Genomic DNA, 19,732 nt, shown 5'->3' on the forward strand with positions numbered 1-19,732 from the left:
TCAAGGGCACCCCAGGGAATACCCACCCTCTCCCGGAATAGGGGTTCGGGCAGCACACAGAAGCTGGCCTTCGGAGTTGCCTCCGGCCCCTCCGTTTTTTGCGTGGCATTGCTAACTGACATCATCCTCTCCTCTGTGTTGCGTGTATAAAGTCTAACTAGTCTTTATAGTTCACAAGACTCTGGGTCAAGAGTTGCTCCACCCAAGGAGCTGTACTGGAGAAGCCCATCTACGTTCACAGGGTCACGGGATCACAAACAGACAGCCTGATCCATGATAGCATGAGACTTTGGGAGATCTTGGGACGGGGGTGAATATATTTTTCATGAGGGAGGAATAAAATAATTGTAGTCAGAGGGTAGATTGTAGGGGAAAATGGCCACAGCATTCAGCTTCTCCCATCAAAAGGGAGCCAGTTTCTCCAGCCCTTGAATCTGCACTTGGTCGTGTGACTGCCTTTGACCACTGGGACCTTAGCAGATGTGACGCAAGCAGAAAAAGTGGGGCCTTCCCTGGAGGTCCAGTGGTTAAGACTCCGCGCTTCCACTGCAGGGGGCGCAGGTTCGATCCCTGGTTGGGGAACTAAGATCCTGCATGCTGAGTGGTGCAGCCAAAAAAAATTTGTAAAAAAAAGACAAAATAGAATTCATGGTTGAGAATTTCTATCTTTTGTATAACACAGGGCACTATACTCAATAACCTGCGATAAACCATAATGGAAGAATATAAAAAAGAATGTAAATATATAGGTGTATAACTGAGTCATTTTGCTGTGCCACAGACATTGGCCACACATTATGTTTTTTTAATTAATTAATTTATTTTTGGCTGTGTTGGGTCTTCGTTGCTGCACGTGGGCTTTCTCTAGTTGCGGCGAGCAGGAGCTACTCTTTGTTGTGGTGCGCGGGCTTCTCATTGCAGTGGCTTCTCTTGTTGCAGAGCACGGGCTCTAGGCACGTGGGCCTCAGTAGTTGTGGCTCATGGGCTCTAGAGTACAGGCTCAGTAGTTGTGGCGCATGGGCTTAGTGTCTCCGTGGCATGTGGGATTTTCCCGGACCACGGGCTTGAACCCATGTGCCCTGAACTGGCAGGTGGACTCTTAACCACTGTGCCACCAGGGAAGTCCGGCACAACATTATAAATCAACTATATTTCAATTTTTAAAATAGTAATAAAAAAAGAGGAAGTGCTTGTGCACCAGGCTGCCCTCTAGTGCTGCAGGAGCCTTCCCACCACTGTGTGAACAAGCTCAGGCCAGCCTCATGGGAGATGAGAGGCCCCAGCTGTCCCAGCCATCCTCCCCAACCCAGAAACTTCCACAGTTCAGGGCCCAGGGCCATCCGGAGAAGAGAGGCTGTGGGTCCAGCCTCAGGGTCAGCCCTAAACCATCGGACCATCCCCCCATCCACCAGAAGCAGAGTCACAGTAGTGGAGATCTCAGCTGACCATCCCTGCATCCTCCTGACCCCACCCTGTCCCAGGCCCTCAGGGTGTCTCTGCAGGGGAATAACTGTCCGTGCAGGAGCGCAGTGCACCTGATTCACCTCAGTCCTTCATGCAGGTTCATCAGCTGCGGCACGCACCTGGAAGGCTCCCTCCTTCCTGGGGTCACCCCCATGCAGCCCTCCCAGGTGAGGCTCCAGCAGAAGCCTGACCCGTCCACTAAATCCAAGGACTGTTTACCGCCCTGCAATGATGGGCAGAAGCCAGGGGCTGAGCCTGGTCCGTGCCCACTTACGCCGCAGGCAAGCCAGCTCCACTTCCCTCGACGTTGCTGTGGGCTGCCTCACCTCTGGGTCTCTCCCTGGCATTCTCAGGGAATGTCAGCCCCTGCCCGCTGCCCCCTCCACCACGTGGTCAGCGTCCACCTCTGCCTCCCGGTTCCTGGAGCCCTCGGCTCCCCGCAACGTCAGCCACGCTGTCTCAGAGCCTCACCCCCGCTGTGTCTTCACTGGTAACTGCAGCAGTAACACGACCTCAACTGTCCTCCTATCCCCACACCTACCAACTCACCCCTGCAAGAGCACCCCAGCCCCTGGGACCCCATCTTCTGACCCAGCACCATTTCACAGCCCCTCCCCATCTCACACGCCCACCAGCCTCCTGCCAGCTGAGACCCCAGGTCCACTGCTCTAACCTCTCCTGGGGGAACCCCTCACACCTCAGCTCTGCTCACCCCCTGGTGTGATCGCCTGACCCAAACCATGTTCTCGGTTAAACCCGACTCTGTGACTCCAGGCTGGTACCTGAGCACTGAACTTGGCGGGAGAAAATCTCAGGCTGATGAACCCACTGCAAGGACCCTCGGCTTCGCTGGGTGATCCCACACCAGAGAGTCCCAAGTCTCCTCTCTCCTGGGACCTCCAGCATCTCAACGAAATGTTAGATTATAACATGTATAACACGTTCACATGGCTCGATAATGAAAAAATTAAAACAGGACACAGTGAAATATCTCCTCCCCAACTTCTGTCTCCCTCCCCTTCCCCTCCCCCTCCCCTCCTCTCCTTCTCCCCCAGCAGCCCTGCACACGCACTTGTGCGCACCCACTCACCAACAACCATGCTTAGTTCCTGGTGTGTTCTTCCAGGCTGCCTTAGCGCACACACAGGCAGACACGAATGTCTATCTTTTCCTACTTCTGTCTTTTTCGATGGCGGAACACCACCAGCTGTTCTGCGTTGTGCTTTTTTCCTCAACATATGTTGGGACAATTTTCAAGTCAGAACCACGAGAACTTCCCCATTTTCTTTTCTGGCCGAATGGTACTCCACTGTCTGGGCGCACTGCAAATATCTCCCCGGTGTCTACTGATGGACATGCAGGGAGTTTCCAATATTTTCCTGCTACGATGGAAGCGACTGTCCTGATCCCTGTGTCGTTTTGCATGGATGTTGGAGTGTTGATAAGATTCATTTCTGCAAGCGGGATGGCTGGTTCGCAGGAGTATTTGTGGGCTTCACTGATCTTATTGAATGGCCCTCCACAGGGGCTGTGAAATCACACTCCCAGAGCAGTGAGGAGAACGCCTGGTGGCCGTCAGGCTCGCCAGACACTGTCGTCACCCATACGCTTGAGGTGTGGACAGTCTCATGAGCCACCCTCGCTTTCTGCACATCTTTCAAACGTAACTCCCCAGATTTCTCCCCCAGCGATCTCCTGTCTCCTCCCAGGCCTCCCCTGGCTGCGAGGAGGCCCCCAGGTCCCCGGCTGGGATGGGGATGGCTCTTCTCCCTCATCCTGCCCCAGCCAGGCTCATCTCCCTCCAATCACAGGACTCACAGACCAAGCTGTCTCTCCCCAGGCACCCCAGCACCCCTTAAGGGCTCCCCTGGCCTCCCCGCTGCCCCCCACGCTCCCTGCAGCAGTCAGCAAGGCCTTTCCCAGTCACACGTCACAGCAAACGGCCTCTTCCAAGCCCTCCAGTGCTTTTCCTCTACAGCTGGAGTGAACCCCAACTCCCCGCCCCAGCGAAGGCCCCCGGATCCCCGCCTGCTTCTCTGGGGGTGTCTCGCTCCACTGACCACTCCCGGCCACCCCCGCCCTTGAGCTCTTTCTTTCCCTAAAACCTGAGCCCCTTCCAGTTCCCACCTCCTGGCGTGGCCAGGCTGTCCACGGCCCGCCCCTTTCCCGTCTGTGCAAATGGGTCACCACGCATGGTCCCCTCCTCAGTGAGCACTCCCCGTGGCCACAGCGAGAGCTGGCCCTCCGCCCGTAACTGCGGCATCACCCCCTCCCCATCTCCCCCTGCACTTGGGCCTGGACTGTTTACTTACTTGCTCCCTGTTCTTCCCGGGCCTCCCAGGAATGTGAGCCCTTCAGGGAGGGCCCGGGCCAGCTCTCCCCCGGCCCCCAGCAGGGATGGGGCGAGGGCTGGAGGGTCCCAGCCATGCTTGTCCCACCATCCACCACGGCCTCCCTTCCAGTTCACAGGAGCCTGGATGGGGAGCCGGGTCTTGGGGCCCCTGCCCAGGCTCTGCCCTCTGTCCCCTCTGCCCAGTCACTCACTCCCCAACTCTGGGGCAAATCCTTCCCTGAAAGGAATTTTCCTGCGGTGACCGGGAAGTTACTGAAGTAGGTGGCCTGAGCTGGCGGCCCTGACGGGAACTCTGTACACCTCTACCCCTCCTACAGGAACAGCAAGGTGTCCCTAACTGCGACGGCCACGTCCTCTTCTCATTGCCCTTCGCCTGCCCCGCCGGGGGTGGCCCTTCCTGCGCTGGGTCCAGCAGGAGTTGACCTGGCCCTGCCCCCCCAACCCCACCCCAGGGTGCCTGCCTCCGGCTGCCTCTATTCTCCTCGGACCCCGGCCCACCCCGCTGCTGTGAGACTGGGGGTCTCAGCACCCCAGCACTTTTGAGTCCAAATCCATCCTCTTTGGTCCATTAATGTCTGCCCGGATTGATCTAAAACTTTCCATCTGGTCCTCAGCTCCTTTCACGTCCCCCTGTGCACCCCCTTCCCTCTTATCTCTCACCCCAGATTCTGCGGGAGGAGCCAGGGGAAACCTGCGGCCACTCCCACCCCGCACTGCAGGCTCAACGCGCCCAGGACCCCGCACTCGGAGCCCAAACGCAGGGCGTCCCCAGTCGCCACTGTCCCCTCCCCTCCCCTCCTTGCACAGCACTGCTTGGTGGATCCATCCCACCCCCATCTCATCTGAAAGGACCTTCCCTCCCCATCCAGGCCTTTCCTGCCAGACTCCGGACTCCACTCACCCTTGGCTCCCTTGGGCGGCCCCCTCAGCTCTGTGGAATGTGTTCACCCAGGTTCCCCTTTCCCTCCCAGGGACTCTGCCCTTCCCCCAATCCTGGGCCAGGATGGGGATGTAGAGGACAGCTGGGGTCAGCTCTGTTCACAGCTGTAGCCTTCAAGGTCAATTCCAGAAATATGAGAGTCAGTTCCCACTGGCCCTATGCGTGGAGCTGAAAGGATTGTCCGGAGGCCCCGCCTCCCCTTCCTCAGTAAAGGACAGTGCGGGGGATGGATAGGGTCATGACCACCCTTTACAGGTGAGGAAACTGAAGGGCGAAGTGATGGGCCTTGCCCCACAGCAGACCCTCCCAAAACTCACGCTCACAGGTAAGAAGCGGGTAGGAGGCGCTGGGGGGCCGGACTCATTGGGGATTTGACACAGAAACTGGGGGCACAGGGTCTGCCAGACCCCAAGAGGCTGAGAAAGCCACTGATGGCCCATCCTTGCTCCCAAAATAAATCACTCCACAGCCACTTTTGAAATCAGCTTTATATCAAGCTATAAAAACTAAGATCATGTTATAGAAAAACACATACAAAAGCAATACTATCAAAAATAATAATAATAACATCAAACATGCTAACTCCTACAAACGTACAAAGGCCTTTGTGCACCACTTACACGGGCCAGTTTCTGGCCACAGTACCTGGAAAGAGGGAGCACAAACCCGAGAGCTGGCTGCAAACCCCGTCACGGCGTGCCCAGCGGCGCAGGTGAGGTGGAGTTCTGCCTACGTCTGACTGCCGAGAGCCTCTGGGGTAAGCAGAGGCCGAGGAGGGTAACTGAACCCATGTTTTCCTGGGATAGGACAAGGCACCCCACAGGGCAGGGGATGGGTGGAGGCTGAGGTGGGCAAAATAATACCCCCCTCCAAAGATGCCCACGTCCACATCCCTGGAACTGCGACTACGTCAGGTTCCAAGGCAAAGAGGAGTTAAGGGGTCAGGTGGAATTAAGGTTGCTCATCGGCTGAACTTGACATCGGAAGAGGATCCTGGATTGTCTGGGTAGGTCAAAGGTCATTGTCTGGGTGGGTCAAAGGTCATCACTGGGGTCCTTAAGGAAGGAAGATGGAGGCAGGAGAGGGGTGCTGAGATGTGAAAAAGAGATCGACCGGCCGTTGCTGGCTTTGGAGATAGAAGGGGGCCACTAGCCAAGAAACAGGGGAGGCCGGCCTCTAAAAACTGGAAAAGGCAAGGAAATGGCCCTCCGGAGCATCCAGACAGAACCAGCCCGGCTGACACCTTGGCTTTAGCCCACTAGGCCCATGGCAGACTTCTGACCTCCACAACCGAAAGAGAGTTCTCGTTTTAAACTACTAAGCTTGTGGAAGTTTGCTGAAGTGGCAATAGGAAACGAATCCAGAGGCCGAGGAGTCAGAGGTCAAGCTTGCCCTGCCCAGACCTCAGCCTGACTTCCGGGGAGGACCTGCGGAGGCACCCCTGGGCCTGTCTCCGTGGGGGGGAAGGCGGAGGCCGAGAAAACCCAGGAGGTCCTTGCCCCTCCCAGACCCATCCTCAGGGGAAGCCCGTGGGGAAGCAGAGAAGGGTCAGGGGCTGAGCTGCAGGGGCCCCAATGCCAGCTCTGCCCCCAGCTTGCCATGGGACCCCACAGGCCCCTTTCCAGGTCCCAGATGAGAGCTCCTCTTTCCCTTTTCTCCCTCCAGTTCTGCCCTCCATTCCACACCCTGGCGGAGCCCAGCTCAGCACAGCCCTGGACCAGAGGAGGCAGGAGGGGTGAGGCTCAGGCCGCCGCCCAGGAGCTGGGGAGGCGGCAAGACCCAGGCTGAGGAGGGCAATCCGGAGGCAGCCTGTGGAAGGACCCCACAGACAGGCGGTGACCCTGGAGCTCCGTCCCCTGGCCACTCCCCCCCCGGCCCCTCCTTCAGAGCGTGCAAGATCCCCTGTCATCTACAGGGAGCTTCTCATGTGTGGCCTCCTTGGGTCCCCACAGCTCCCCGCCCCCGCCACGGGAGGGGTGAACAAGCCAGGGCCTGTCCAGTTCCCGCGGCCCAGGGACCTGCGCCTAGGCCAGGGCTGGTCAGAAGCAGCAGCAGAAGGCAGGACGTCCGTGAGAGGCCGTGTGGGGCTGTGAAGCCGGTGCTGGTCTGAACGGCCCCCGAACGGGGCGGCATCCGCTGCTCGCCATGAGCTCACGAGCAGGTCAGGCCGCGGAAGCAGCTAACCAACCTTTACAAGTGAAAACAGGGACTTGGAGGGCTCGCGCGCCCCCGTGTGGATGTCCAGGATGCTCCGGATGCCCCTGGATTCACTGTTGGTCAGGTTCCCCTTGATGGCCAGGATGGCACTCAGGTGGCCTTTGCTGGCAAAGAGAGTATGCTGTCAGTCCAGCCCGCTCGCCAACACCCCTGCTCACACCCCCTCCCAGCTCCCCAGACTCCGGGCGGAGCCACAGGACACTGCAGCCAAGCCCCTGCCCACGAGCAGCACCCCCCACACCCGCTCCTTTGCCCACTGAGCTCCAGCGGCGCTGGCCACCGTGCGTCTCCAGAGTGCGCGAAGCTCCTGCCCACCCGGGGCCTTTGCACTGGCTGTCCGTCCTGGAGTGCTCTTCCCCGTGCTCTTGAGCTAACCCGCTTCGTCTCACCCTTTAGCTCTCAGCTAAAATGTCACCTCCCCTGAGAGGCTTTCCCATCTCTAAAGTCAGCACCTCCTGTCGTTCACAACCTTGGTTAAACAATCTTTAACACTCGCGATTGAACTCCTTTGCCTGATCGCCTCATCGTTGCTAACCTTAAACAGACTGTAAGTAACATGAGGGAGAACGAAGACCTTGTCCGTCTTGTACTTCATTGCATCCTGGTGCCAAAAACAGAGCCTAAGGAGACCAGTACCTAGTAGGAGACCACTCCGTAACTGTTGGTAGAATGGGTGGATGGGTGGATGGATGGATGGATAGATCAGTGGATGAATGGATAGGTGGATAGATGGATAGGTGGATAGATGGATAGGTGGATGGGTGGAAGGGTGGATGGGTGGATGGATGGATGGATAGATCAGTGGATGAATGGATAGGTGGATAGGTGGATAGATGGATAGGTGGATGGGTGGAAGGGTGGATGGGTGGAAGGGTGGATGAATAGGTGGGTGGATGGGTGGATGGGTCAACGGATGGACAGATGAGTCGATGGGCGGGTCATCAGATGGATGGATAGAAGATGGGGGAGCAGGTGGGTAACTAGGTGCTTGTATGAGTGGGGAGATGGATGGGTGAGTGTGTAAGTGAGGGGATGGGTAGGTGAGTAGGTGGAGTGGGTCAGCCAGTGGCTGGACTAGGCTACGCCGGGACAGTCCAACTCATATCCCATAACTGGAACAGTCCGACAGCATTAGAGGACTCAGCCCACAGAATCAATTTCCCTGACTCACCAGATCCTCAGGCAGCCAGGGGCTAAGCCTCCACTCCGGAACAGGGGTACTAGGACCCAGGGCACAGGTCGCGCCCCTGAGGGCCCCTAGGCTGAGTGGTGGACCCCAGCTTCACTACTGACTTGCCATGGCCTCCAGCAGGTCCCTGGTCTCTCTGATCTCCGTTTCCCCTCTGAGGGGCAGTATCATAAAGGCTAAGAATCTGGACTGTGGAGCCAGACCCCCTGGCTTTGTCGTCTTAGCTCTACCACTGACTAGCTGTGTTACCCTGGACACATTCCTTAAGCTCCCCAGGTCTCATCTGTAAATGGGGTTGAAGAGTGTCAGCTTCACAGGGTGGCAGTAAGGACTGAGTGAACAGCCACTGTAAAGATCTGGGCATGGTGGCCGGTACACAGCACTCAGCAAAGGGACTGCATCACGGTGGCCGGTACCTGAGCTCTACCCACCCTGGAGGGACTCATTCTGGCTCCACCAGGCCCTGACCACAGCCGGGTACATCAGGGCCATGCTACCTGCCCAGGTCCTCTGGTGCCTTGCTCTCACCTGAAGTCAGGGTACCAGGCGGCACACGTGGCCACCTCGATCTTGATGGCGCTGGGGTCTTGCAGGCGAATAATCTCTGCGAGCGTGGGGAGGGCACGGTGCAGCCAGGTTGCCGGGGAGCCCTGCCGGCACAGGCCTGGTTGGAGGGAGGCTGTCCCTGCCCCGGAGGCCACCCAGGGGCCCAGAGAGGCTCAGGTCCGACCTGATTGGGTTTGGAGAGGCCCAGAGGGGCTGTCCTGGCCCGTGAAGAGCTTGGAGCGGGAGGGCAGCCTATGGGAGTGGGAGCTGGGAGGGGCGGGTGGGGGCTTACGTTCTGAGTGCAGAAGCGCTGGATGAGCTCAGCGTTGGCCAGGATGTGCCCCGCCAGCTGCTGCTGCTGCTCTGCCGTCTTGAGGACCAGGCGCCGCTTGCTGAGGCGGACGATGTACTCTTTCACCAGGTGCAGGTGTACAACCTCCATGAGCTCCTGGGTGGGCGAGTGGGCAGGGTCATGTGAGCCAACACACAGGAAACTCACCACCTCCCTCGAGGCTTCGAAGCCAGGGTCCAGGGAGGGGCGGATGCCAGAGCAAAGGAGCGCGTCCGTGTGTGTGTGCACGCATGTCCAGACACCCCCTCCGGCTCCTGCCACCAGCTCAGCACCCCCTTACCTCCCGGAAACAGTCCTGCAGTTCAGAGAACTCGGGCAGCCTCTCGCCCACCACGGAGATAATTTCCTCCAGGGTCTGCGCGGGGGCCGCCCAGCGGGTCTGTGTGAACCTCTTGAACAGCGGCTGTGAAAGGAGAGAAGCAGGATGTCTGGCCACGCCCTGCAGAGGAAGGGCCAGCTGCAGAAACATGCACACACAGACACACACAGACACACGGGGCCCAGGATAGGGGCCGGGGACGTTAAGGACTCCCAGGGAAGCCAGGGAGCGCTCAGGCCCTGCTCACAGGCAGGGACTCGAGGCGTGGTCTGCACACCCTTCTCAGAGGCCGACCAGCTGCCATCTGCCTGCCCTGAGGCCTTTTCCACTGGCCGCCCTCCTTAAATAAATAAATTCCTGCATAAACAAAGCCTTGTGCTTGGCTGGGCCTGTGAGGAGCCGGCCAAGTCATCCAGGGTCACCGCCTGGTCACCCACAGCTGCTGGGCACTGAGGCCAGGGCGGGTTCCCATGGAGGGCAGGCAGGGAGTCCCTCCTCCTCGTTTCCTGGGACCCCTGCCTCATCCTCTGCTAAAGGCGCTAAAGGGTTTCTGTGGATTTCTTGGCCCACAGCAGACGTGGTGACGGCTGCCAAAGGCTCTGAGCATCACAGCTGGGAGTTAGGCACGGGGACAGGGCCTGGGCAGGAGGGTCTGGGGCGTCTAAGCGGGGGACGGGCATTGAAGCTTCCTGTCTGTACCCGAGGGCCCTGGGCGGCCCTCTGAGGCCAAGCCCCGGGGCTGAAGTGTTGGGAATGAGGTCAAGGGCCCGCCACGGCCCCCTCACCTGGTCTCACACCACGCCTTCCACGTGCCAGCTCTTCGCTTCTGCCACCCTCCCTGCCCAGCCCCCTCCCAGGCCCTCCCCGCCCTCCCCCAGCACCGGACTCAGCATGTGACACACGGCGGGAGGTTCCAGCTACCTTCAGGGCCCCAAACAGGCTCTGGAGCAGGGTATCAACGCCATGACTCTTGAGCTCATCCAGGGGGCTCAGCAGGTGGCTCGGGATGTCCTGTGGTGTCTGCCACTTCTGGTCCACGAACATCCTGGAAGGACAGGGGAGGCAGGGAGATCACACCAGTCCTGCCCAGAGAGCCAGTGAGCCTGAGGCTAATCTTCCTAAACCATTCCTCTAGAACCCTCCCTGGCTCCCCACTCCCCATGGGAGCAAGTCCACATCATCCCACCCATGCTGCCGAAGCAGGGCCCAGCCTTCCCACTCCCAGCACACACATAACACCACATCCTCTTCTAACTGAGGGCCTCTCCACAGCACCTCACTTTGCTCATTTGCTTAATGGACGTGATCACTGTACCTACCTAACAGGGTTGTCATAAGGGTAAAATAAAATAAAGTAAATCAGTTGCGCGAGTGCTTGACCCCCCAGCACTAGATAAATGTTCACTGCTGCCGCCGCCACAGGCCCTGGCATTTCCTTACGGACCTGCTCGTTTTAATTCAACATCTCTGCTGAAGCTGTCCCTCCCCCCCCATCCCGGGCACCTCCCAGCCGCCTCCCAGTTACCCTCTCTCTCTCTCTATCTCTCTCACAGGCAGGCAGCCCCAGTGATGCCGGCTCCCACAAACCCCACCCAGTGCCCTCACCGGAAGGAGAGGCAGTTGTTGATGTTGGCGATGACATTGGCCCTGTAATTTCTCAGCTGTTTGCTCCTCTCCAGAAATTCATCAAAGGCACGCTGGTAGCTGGTGAAACCCGAAAGGGAACATGCGGGACCAGCACAAACACCGGGACAGGAGCAGCCTCCCTGGGTTTACATGTGGGCTCCCTGCAGCACAGGGAGGGGCCCCTAGCCCCGAAGCATCCTGTAACTGGCTTCACGTGCTCAGGCCAGTGAGGCCAGGGCCCCTGCAGAGCTCCTGAAGAGGGTGTCCACCCCGCTCTGCTGCCTCCCTCCTTCCCCCAGGCCCCATCTAGAGCTGGAAGACTGGAGGCCTGGGCCATGCAGGGGTCCTCAGAGGAGGCGGAGGGAGCTAGCCAAGAGAACCGTGAGGGTGCAGACTGGAGCGTGCCCGGATGGGGAGGCCAGTGTCTCAGTCCCTCACTGGGCATCTTCTTTGCAGCTGGGGGCTGCTCTGCTGGGAGCTTTGCCGAGAGCAGGTGGTCAGATTACCTGAGGCTCTCAGCACCCAGGTGGGTGGTACAGGGGGATGAGGACGCCTGCTCAGAATGACAGACCCCCGAGGAGCAGGGAGGGGCACTGATCTAGCTTGGATCCCCACCTGGGGCACGAGGGCGGGGCGGGGCGCTGAGAGGGGTGGCCGCAGGGACCCTTCCTGCGCGCGCACAGGCCGTCACCCACCTGTTGAGGAACGCAGCCAGCTCCACCAGCAGCAAGTGCTTCATCTGCGCGCCCAGGTCAAGGGTGATGCTCTCGGCCTTGGCCTGGCCCTGGGAGATGATCTGCAGGGGTGAGGTGAACTGAGCAGGGGCCCACCCAGTCTAGGGCTGGGGCTGGGGCGGGTGCGGGGGTCGGTAAGACATGGAAAAGAGGGACTGTGCTCAGGGGCGAGCGTGTGTTTGCACGCAAGGATGTGCGCTCGTGCACGAGGGGCAGCCGTGCTACCTGGATGATGTCAATGGCCAGCTCACTGTGGCAGCGGCCATCCAACCTCTGCGGAGCCACATCCTGGGTCCAGCGCTGTGACTCCAGCTCCAGGGCACGGGCCGTCAGCTCCTTCACGCTGGCCTTGGGGGAGGGGGGGCTGGTCAGGGGAGCGCGAAGCCCACGTGGACGTGCCTGTCAGGCTCCCTGCCACGTCCTGTCTGCCCCGGCCGCCCCTCCGCTTCCTTCCCGCCCCTCCTTTGCCCCGGCCCTGGCGCTGGCGCTGGACTCACCACCTGATTGGAGAGGAACGTGGCCTCCAGCAGCCGGATCTGCTTGGGGGACAGGAGGCTCCCAAGCCCGACTCCTTGCAGCTCGCCTGCCAGCTTGGGGCTGTTGATGACGTCACTGTGGGCAGAGGGGGCTGGCATGAGGAAAGCTCACGCCACCCGTCCAGCAAGAGCCCTCCTCCTCGACCTCAGCCTCTGGCAGGCCCAGAGCTCAGCTCTCCTGGCCTCAGCCTCTGGCAGGCCCAGAGCTCAGCTCTCCTCGGCCGCAGCCTCTGGCAGGCCCAGAGCTCAGCTGCCTGCCTCCACCGAACCCCATCCCTGCTTCCCCACCTCATGCGGTGGGCCCTGCACCTGCTCAGCCTGATCCAGGCCCCCAACCCTGGAACCGTCGTGCCTCCTTTACTCTCTCACCCCCATCTGCTTCTGCTCCGAAACACCGCCCCGAAACTGATGAGCCGCAAGCTACCCGGCTAGAGGCACCCCCCTGCCCAGCCACCGCCCTCTTGCCTGGCTCACTGCAGGACCCCCCTCCCTGGCTCCCCGCTTCTGCCCTCACCTCCAACAATCCCTCCTCCACCCAACAGGCAGTACCACCTCTCAGGTCTGATCTCCCGGCTCTAAGGGCTCCCCGCTCTCACACAGACAGGATACAGCTCCTTACCCTCTGCCTCCTTCTCACCCATCCCCCACCACACTCCAGCCCTGCTGGCCTTGGGCACCCACTAGCCCTGTGCCCTCTTCCCCCCGCCCCCCGAGCCGGGTCTGCTGCCCCCAGAGGTGGGCCAGTCCAAGCAGGAAGGGCTGTTCCCGCACCACCCTGAACTGCTCTGAGGAGGCAGATCCACCCATCCCTGTGGACCTCTGTTGGGTCCCAGAGCCCCCTGGGGACTGCCCAGCCCTGGGACTTCCTCAGGGACCTTGGTCCGCCTGGAGGCTCAAGAATGGCCCTCTCTGCCCCTCCCCCAGCCTGGATGCGCTGTGCCCCTTTGCTCCCCGCACTTCTGGCCACACAGGCCTCCACGGAGCCCCCCTGGACTCCCCCCCTCGGGGCTCCATGCCCGGCTGGCCTCAGTTTCCTGCTGCAGTGACCCCAGTGGGTCCCAGGCTAAAAGCCCCTGGGGTCACTGGGACAGGAAGGCTGAGGGTGAGAAGTGTGAGTGCCTGGCACTTCCTGGTGAGTCAGGACAAGCAAGAAAGAACAGGTTCAGAGCCGCCCTGACTCTCCCGCACCCCCTGCCCTGTGCCAATTTCCCTATGCCCTGCCGACTCCTCACCCACCACTCCCCAACCGGCCCTTCCTCCGGCCCCCGCGAGGCTGACCCACCAGTACCAACCGAGACCACTGGCCACCCAGATGTGTCCCCGAGATGCTTGGACATTGCTCACACGGGCTACACCTCCAGGCTTCCTGTGGGCTTTACACTGGGTGCCGGGGCCAGTCCCTATAGGAGCCCCTGGCCTCTCGTGCCCTGGTCATCTCCATGCTGCAGTATAAGTCTCTCCCCACCCAGCTTATGTGAACGACCAGAGGTCTGGGGAAATGAGGGGATGCCTGAGGCGGTACCCGGCTGGTACCCAGGTATCCTTCACCGGCAGAGCAAGCCTTCCAAACTGAGGGGCTCCAGGCCTCGGGGGCCAGAGCCCAGCTCTGTGCGGCCTCACTGGGTGACCCTGCACCATGGGGATCTTCCCAACAGGCCCAGCGGCCCCACCCTGCCCCTGCTCCCTGTCCTGCCTGGGAGTGCCCCCAGGGGCCTGCTGGATAATCCAAACACTGACAGCTCCACACAGCTCCCAGAATGCTTCACAGCTCAGCCTCAGGCCCTGGAAGATGACTCCCTTTGCCGGAACACCACCCTCCCTCTTACTGACCTGTCCTCCTCTTTCCTGCCCTGCCTGACTTCTATTAGACTGTGCGCTGCCCCAGAGCAGCAAACTCCTGTGGCAGGCAGAAGTCTGCGCCGTCTCTTCTGAGCTGGCTTCCTGGGCTGACCCAGGCGAGGTCAGGGCCCCCTCCTCCGGGCTCCCCTGCCACACCCCTTCCTGCTCTGGATGGGCGCTGCTTCATGCCCTCCCCAGACTGGGAACTCATGAGTGAATGATGAACTCCCTGCCATTCTCTGTGCCTCAGTTTCCCCAACTGTGGAATGGGGCCGAGGCCCAAGAGACTAAGGACTCCAAGTGCAAAGCAGACCCAGCCCAGGCCCTGCCCCCTTGAGTCCAAGCCCATCTGTGCTTCTCCCACCTGGAACTCCCTGCACGCGGTGACAGCCCCTGCAGAGCGGCCTCCCTGCCCCTGGGGCCCCGCCCAGCACCGGGGCGCCCGGCTGCCCAGCCGCTCACTTGGGGTAGAGGTTCTGCACCCAGACCAGCAGCACGTAGGTGTCGCGTTCGCTCAGCTCGAACTGCGCCAACTCCGCCAGCTGCGCCGCGAAGTGCTCGTGGTAGCTCTCGGCGTAGGCCGCCACCACGGCGAACTCGGCGGGGAACAGCGGCTTCAGCCGCTCCACCACGGCCTCCAGGTCCTCCTTCATGGTGCGGCCCATGTGCAGGAAGGCGCGCTCGGCCTCCGTGCGGCCCTCGGCAGCCGCGGCCGGCCGCTGGCCCAGGCGCTCCTCGGCCGCCTGCGCCACGCCGCGCCGCCACAGCTGCAGCCAGCGCCGGGGCCGCGTGGCCGCCAGTGCCGAGGGCCCGGGCCCCGCCGCCGCCGCCGCCGCGCGGTCCTCGCGCTCCTGCTCGGCCAGCACGGCCAGCGCCTGGCGCAGCCGCTCCGGCGCCGCCTCCAGCGGCCGGCGCAGCAGGCCGAGCACCTGGTCGCGCAGCAGCACGTACAGCGCCTCCACCTTGCTCTGGCGCCGCAGCAGCTCCTCCTCGCTCACGCCGCCCGCCGCCATCGCCGCCTGCAGCTCCCGCTCCAGCGCCAGCAGCGGCCCCGCCGCCTCCAGCCGCCCGTGCTCCAGGTCGGCCTTGAGCTCCTCCACTGCGGCCAGGACCCGACGTTAGCGCGGCCCGGGGCCCCGAAACCCACCAGTCACCTCCCGTGGGCCGAGACCTCAAAAGGTGAGGTGAGGCGCCGGAAGGGGCGAGTCGACGTCCCAGACAGGACCGAGGACCCCTCCGCTCGCTCCCTGCCCCTGAGATCAGGGCGCGCAGGGGAAGCTGGCAAGGGAGACACCTCCGCGCCCACCTTCCCTGCCCTCTCTGTCCTGGGTGAGTGGGGCGTCCACTCCAGTGAGCCCCGATCCTGCCCAGACCCTGCCCGGCTGGGACCTGGGGCCCCTGCCTACCTGTGGGCAGCCGGCCAGCCGGCCCGGACTGGGACTCAGAGTCGCCCTCTGTCTCTGCTGAGCTGGGCTGACTCTTCTTCTTCCTCCCTTTGGTGAAGACGCTGAACATGTTGGCCAGGCCTTTCGACTTCTTCTTCTTCTTCGCAGCCTCTCCTTCATCCCTATCTGGGGCTTCGTCGGCCTCCAGGGGTGGCACCAGGTCCTCGGAGGAGGCCTCGGACATGGAGGCTTCTGACTCTGCCTCCGAGGTGAAGGGCAACTTCTGGGGGCTTCGGGGCAAGTCAAGGGCCCCTGGCGCAGGCTGCTGGCCCGTAAAGCCTTGTAAGGTCATCGTCTTCAGCATCACGCCGGCTCGGGCCTGCGGGTTGGCAAGGCGAGGGAATGAAAGGCTCAGCGGTCACCAGGGGATGGGCCTGGCTCCCGGCTCCCCGGCCCAGGTACACAGCCAGGTTGATGCGTTTTCACCCGTATGACCACCAGGCTCTGGCATTCTCCTGGCCCAGATGGGCACCAACAACTCAACTCTCTCCCCGGACACCAGTTCCTCAGGACCCACCGGCCCTCCGAGAACTGCCGAGGAAAGGAGGAAGCTGGGCTTGGGAGGCATATTCCAGACAGAAGGCAAATCCTTCCTTGACAGCCCACCCTCTGGGCAGGGAGAAGGGACTGCAGTGCATGAGAACCACCCGGATTCCACGAGACCCCAGGGGAGCAGGCAGACCACGGGCCGCCGTCCCACGGCGCCGAGCGAGAACCGAGGTCCAGAAAGGTCACAGAGCACCAGCGGCTGGGCCGAGGCGGGAATCCAGCCCCAGCCCCGTCCTCCATTTTGCCGGTTCTTGTCTTGACTCGTACAGCTTTGGGGTCACAGAGGAGCGCTCTGAGCAGAAACACGGCTGCTCCGGCTGGGACCACAAGGTAGGCAGGGCCTGACCCCTGTATGACCTTGGGGCTCAAGTCTACAGAAACCATAGTGCCCCCTCAAGCTTCAGGGGGTCTTTCCCACGTCCGTAGGGACAAGGGGCCCAGTGAGGCACAGGGCTGTCTGAGGTCACACGGCAACTGGCAACTGGGACTGGAAACCCAAGCTTCCCGGCTCCACAAATGGGGTGACATCATCGTCACAAAAGCTTCCATTTTCTGGGCGCTTCCTGAGTGCCCATCCCATCACTTCCACACTCCCTTCCAGGAGGCGTGTTATTTTCCTCATCTCACACAGCTAGCTCAGAGGGGCTTAAAATGCCCCCATGGTCAACAGCCTGGGCTTGGAACTCGGATCACCTGGCTCCGGGCACCCCTGCCTCGTGGCCCCCAACACCTCGCGAGCCGCATTCAGAGGGGCAGCACCCTCCCCAGCACCTTGACCATTGTGAAAGCCAGGCCAGGACCGGTGGAGGGGAACATGGCTGACCCCAAAGGAGGGAGCGGGGCAGGGCTGGGCCTCCCTGGTAACGGGGGTGATGCATAACCACAGTGCCTGCCCCACCACCCGAGAGTAAACACACCAAGTCATGACTCACACAAACAGTGACTTCAGTTCGCCCCTGCAACGGCCCTGCAAGGCAGATGGGGTGATCCAATCATCCAGAGAGAGAAATTGAGGCGGCAGGAGGCGGGGTGGGATTAGGCCTGTCAGACTTTCTACAACCCCTACTGCCTCCCCATCGGCCCAGCCTCCTCTCGCATCCGCCCGAGGACTCGTCCCAAACCCCCGGGCTTGACCAGAGCCACTCAGTGGCCAGGAAGCCAGGCTTTCTCACACTCCCACTGGTTTCAGCAGGTGCCTGGGCAGAGTCCTACCCTGGGCAGAGTCCTACCCTGCTGGATCTCCGTTGCGTTCCCTGTGCCATGTGGCCTGAGAGTTCCACTCCAGAACCAAGCAGGGGGTACTCTGGGCATTTCTGCCCTGCAGAGCCCTTGCCCCAGCTTCCCTCCTAATCCATCCCATTTTCATGCCAGGCACCCACAGGAGCTGGTCTGGCCGGCTGGCTGGGGCTGCTCAGTGCCACCCTGGGCCCCCAGGACCCACCTCTGCCCCCCGCTGGGGTGAGGGTGAGGGCCATCTGACCCGCTGTGCTCCCACCGGCCTCACTTCTGTCCTCACTGCCCCCCACCTCCTCCGTCCCCACACGTGCTAGGCTCTACCCAGCCTCCAGACCTGGCTCCTGCAGGTCCCCGCATGGCATCGCTGCCTCCTCGCCTCTGTGGCACAAACTCTCCTCACCCTTCAGGGTCCTGCAGCAGCCCCCTTGGCCCACGTCCCAGGCCTGGACTCTGAGGCAGCTGGTGCAGTAGAAAGAGAACAACTGTGGGCTTAGCTGTACCACCCACTAGGGTGTGGACCAGACTTCACCCTTCCTTCATAGGCCTTAGTCTCCCCATCTGGGAAATGGGGATGAGGACCCCACCTCACAGTACTGCTGAAAGGATGTGAGGAAACCACTCAGACACATGCTGGCACCTAGCCAGGCCTCAGTAAGGGTCTGCGTCACGTGTCTCAGTGTCTGTCAGGCTAACCCTGGCGCCCGGATACAGCAGAAGAGGGCAGGAGAGGGATCCTTTAAGGCCAGGCTCGCGGCTGGGCACACTGAGACAGGAAGGGAAGTGCTCCGAGTCATACCCTGTGGCCACAGCCTGTGGCCCAACAGTGGCACCCCTCGGGTCCTCCCAGCTCCCCCAGCTTCTCCTCAGGCACACACACCCTCACCCTCCTTTCCGGGTCAGGGCTGAGGTCCACCCAAGCCTCCCTGGCCCCTGTGCCTAGCTCCTCCGTGCTTATAGGTCCCGCTTCCTACCGCAAAAGGAAGGGACACCCGGCGCCTTTCCCCACAGCCCCTCCCTGATGCTTTTTGCGGGACGCAGTCCTCCGCTGGGAGCATCTAAGCCGGACCCTCTGCACCCTGACGCAGCAGCTCAGCCCGGGGGCCTCAGTTTCCCTAGAAGAGGGGCTGCCAGAGACCTGGGCTCCGTCCTGCCCCATTGGTCCCCTCCGTCGCGCCGGCCGCTCCCTCGTGGGATGGGGCCGGAGACTCGGGGTCGGGGCGGCCGGGCAGCCGCGCGGAGAGGTTGGGGACGGACGCACCGCGGGCGGAGGTCACTTACTGTGTCCAGGCCGGGCCGCCGCTGTCTGGGCTGAGCCGGGCGCCGCCTGAAATAGACGCAGACTCCGCCCCCGCTGGGCCCGCGCGCCCCGCCCGCCGCCTCCGCGGAAAACCCGCGGGCGAAGGCCAAAGCACAGCGTGGCGGGGGCTGCCTGTGTCCCCGTGTCCGGTGTCGCGCGCCCCCCCAGGCGGTGCGGGGCCTGCTTAGCAGGGGAGCGGGGGACGGGGTCACGACCTCCCACCAGCCCGGACGGGATGACTGGGCTGGCCAAGCGTCGCCAGACTGTGTCGGGCGCGGGACCGGCACCCAAGGCGGACGGAGTGGGTCTGGCGCTGACCCGTTGTCCGACGACGGCTTCCGATTGGCTGGCTGGGAGGGGCCCCCGCGCTCGGGACCACTTTCGCGCGTCACTGATCCAGCACCCACCCCAGCTCAGCCCAACTGTGGGGAGTCCCCTTACCCCCGCGGGGTGCTGGGGACAGTCCCACCTGACTCCCTCGGAGGTTGGCCGCGCGGAGAATCACCCCCTCTGGAGAGAGTGTTCCCACTCTGGGTATCACTGTGGCCGCAGAGAGCCATGGGAGGGCGCCTTCATGGAGGAGCTTCCCTAAGGGATCGGGGGTTGGTCAGCCATGGACAAAGCACCTGTGCTGGTGCCTTGCATACGCTGTCACCATCGAGTCTTGCTTAAAACGGAGAAATGGCTCACAGAGTGAGTGACTTGGCTTCCCTGGTGGCGCAGTGGTTGAGAGTCCGCCTGCCGATGCAGGGGACACGGGTTCGTGCCCCGGTCCGGGAAGATTCCACATGCCGCGGAGCGGCTGGGCCCGTGAGCCATGGCCGCTGAGCCTGCGCGTCCGGAGCCTGTGCTCCGCGACGGGAGCGGCCACAACAGTGAGAGGCCCGCGTGCCGGGTGGGGGCCGAGGGGGGGGAAGTGAGTGACTTGCTCGAGGGCACACAGGCAATAAATGGTGGTCGGTGGTCGGAACCCACACGCAGGCCTGTAGGACTCCCACTGAAACACTTTCCCTTCCTGGGACCGGCGCTGGGCCAGGACAGGCTCCTAAAGGCACCAGATGGGGACCCCGACAGCTCAGGCTTGAGTCTC

The 19,732-nt window shown here is 61.8% G+C and overlaps 1 protein-coding gene across 4 annotated transcripts; it reads right to left on the bottom strand.

The window, feature by feature from the left end:
• Positions 1-5,227: 5,227 nt before the first annotated feature.
• TNFAIP2 (TNF alpha induced protein 2) lies at positions 5,228-18,760 on the bottom strand. 4 transcript variants are annotated; one of them, XM_067722311.1, is made up of 13 exons: positions 17,680-18,438; positions 17,042-17,076; positions 15,522-15,879; positions 14,578-15,214; positions 12,238-12,352; positions 11,966-12,088; positions 11,702-11,802; positions 10,986-11,084; positions 10,302-10,425; positions 9,342-9,464; positions 9,002-9,157; positions 8,692-8,813; positions 5,228-7,078 (listed from the first exon to the last, which is right to left on the bottom strand). In XM_067722311.1, the coding sequence occupies exons 1-13, from the start codon at positions 17,705-17,707 to the stop codon at positions 6,937-6,939; spliced, it is 2,163 nt and encodes a 720-aa protein (XP_067578412.1). In that variant the 5' UTR covers positions 17,708-18,438; the 3' UTR covers positions 5,228-6,936. The 4 variants fall into 4 exon arrangements, with proteins under 4 accessions (XP_067578412.1, XP_067578624.1, XP_067578475.1 ...); XM_067722523.1 differs by lacking the exons at positions 17,042-17,076; positions 17,680-18,438 and adding an exon at positions 18,624-18,760; XM_067722374.1 differs by lacking the exons at positions 17,042-17,076; positions 17,680-18,438 and adding an exon at positions 18,481-18,597.
• Positions 18,761-19,732: the final 972 nt, after the last annotated feature.

This window comes from Pseudorca crassidens, chromosome 1 (assembly GCF_039906515.1).
Source record: "Pseudorca crassidens isolate mPseCra1 chromosome 1, mPseCra1.hap1, whole genome shotgun sequence".
Taxonomy (NCBI): domain Eukaryota; kingdom Metazoa; phylum Chordata; class Mammalia; order Artiodactyla; family Delphinidae; genus Pseudorca; species Pseudorca crassidens.

Coding starts and splice junctions, on each gene's coding strand:
- TNFAIP2 (XM_067722311.1), bottom strand. CDS start 17,707: ATGCCATGCGGGGACCTGCAGGAGCCAG. Junction 17,077..17,679: donor CGGGGACCTGCAGGAGCCAG/GTCTGGAGGCTG, acceptor TCTGCCTTGCAG/GGCCGTTGCAGGGGCGAACT. Junction 9,158..9,341: donor TGCAGGACTGTTTCCGGGAG/GTAAGGGGGTGC, acceptor TCGCCCACCCAG/GAGCTCATGGAGGTTGTACA.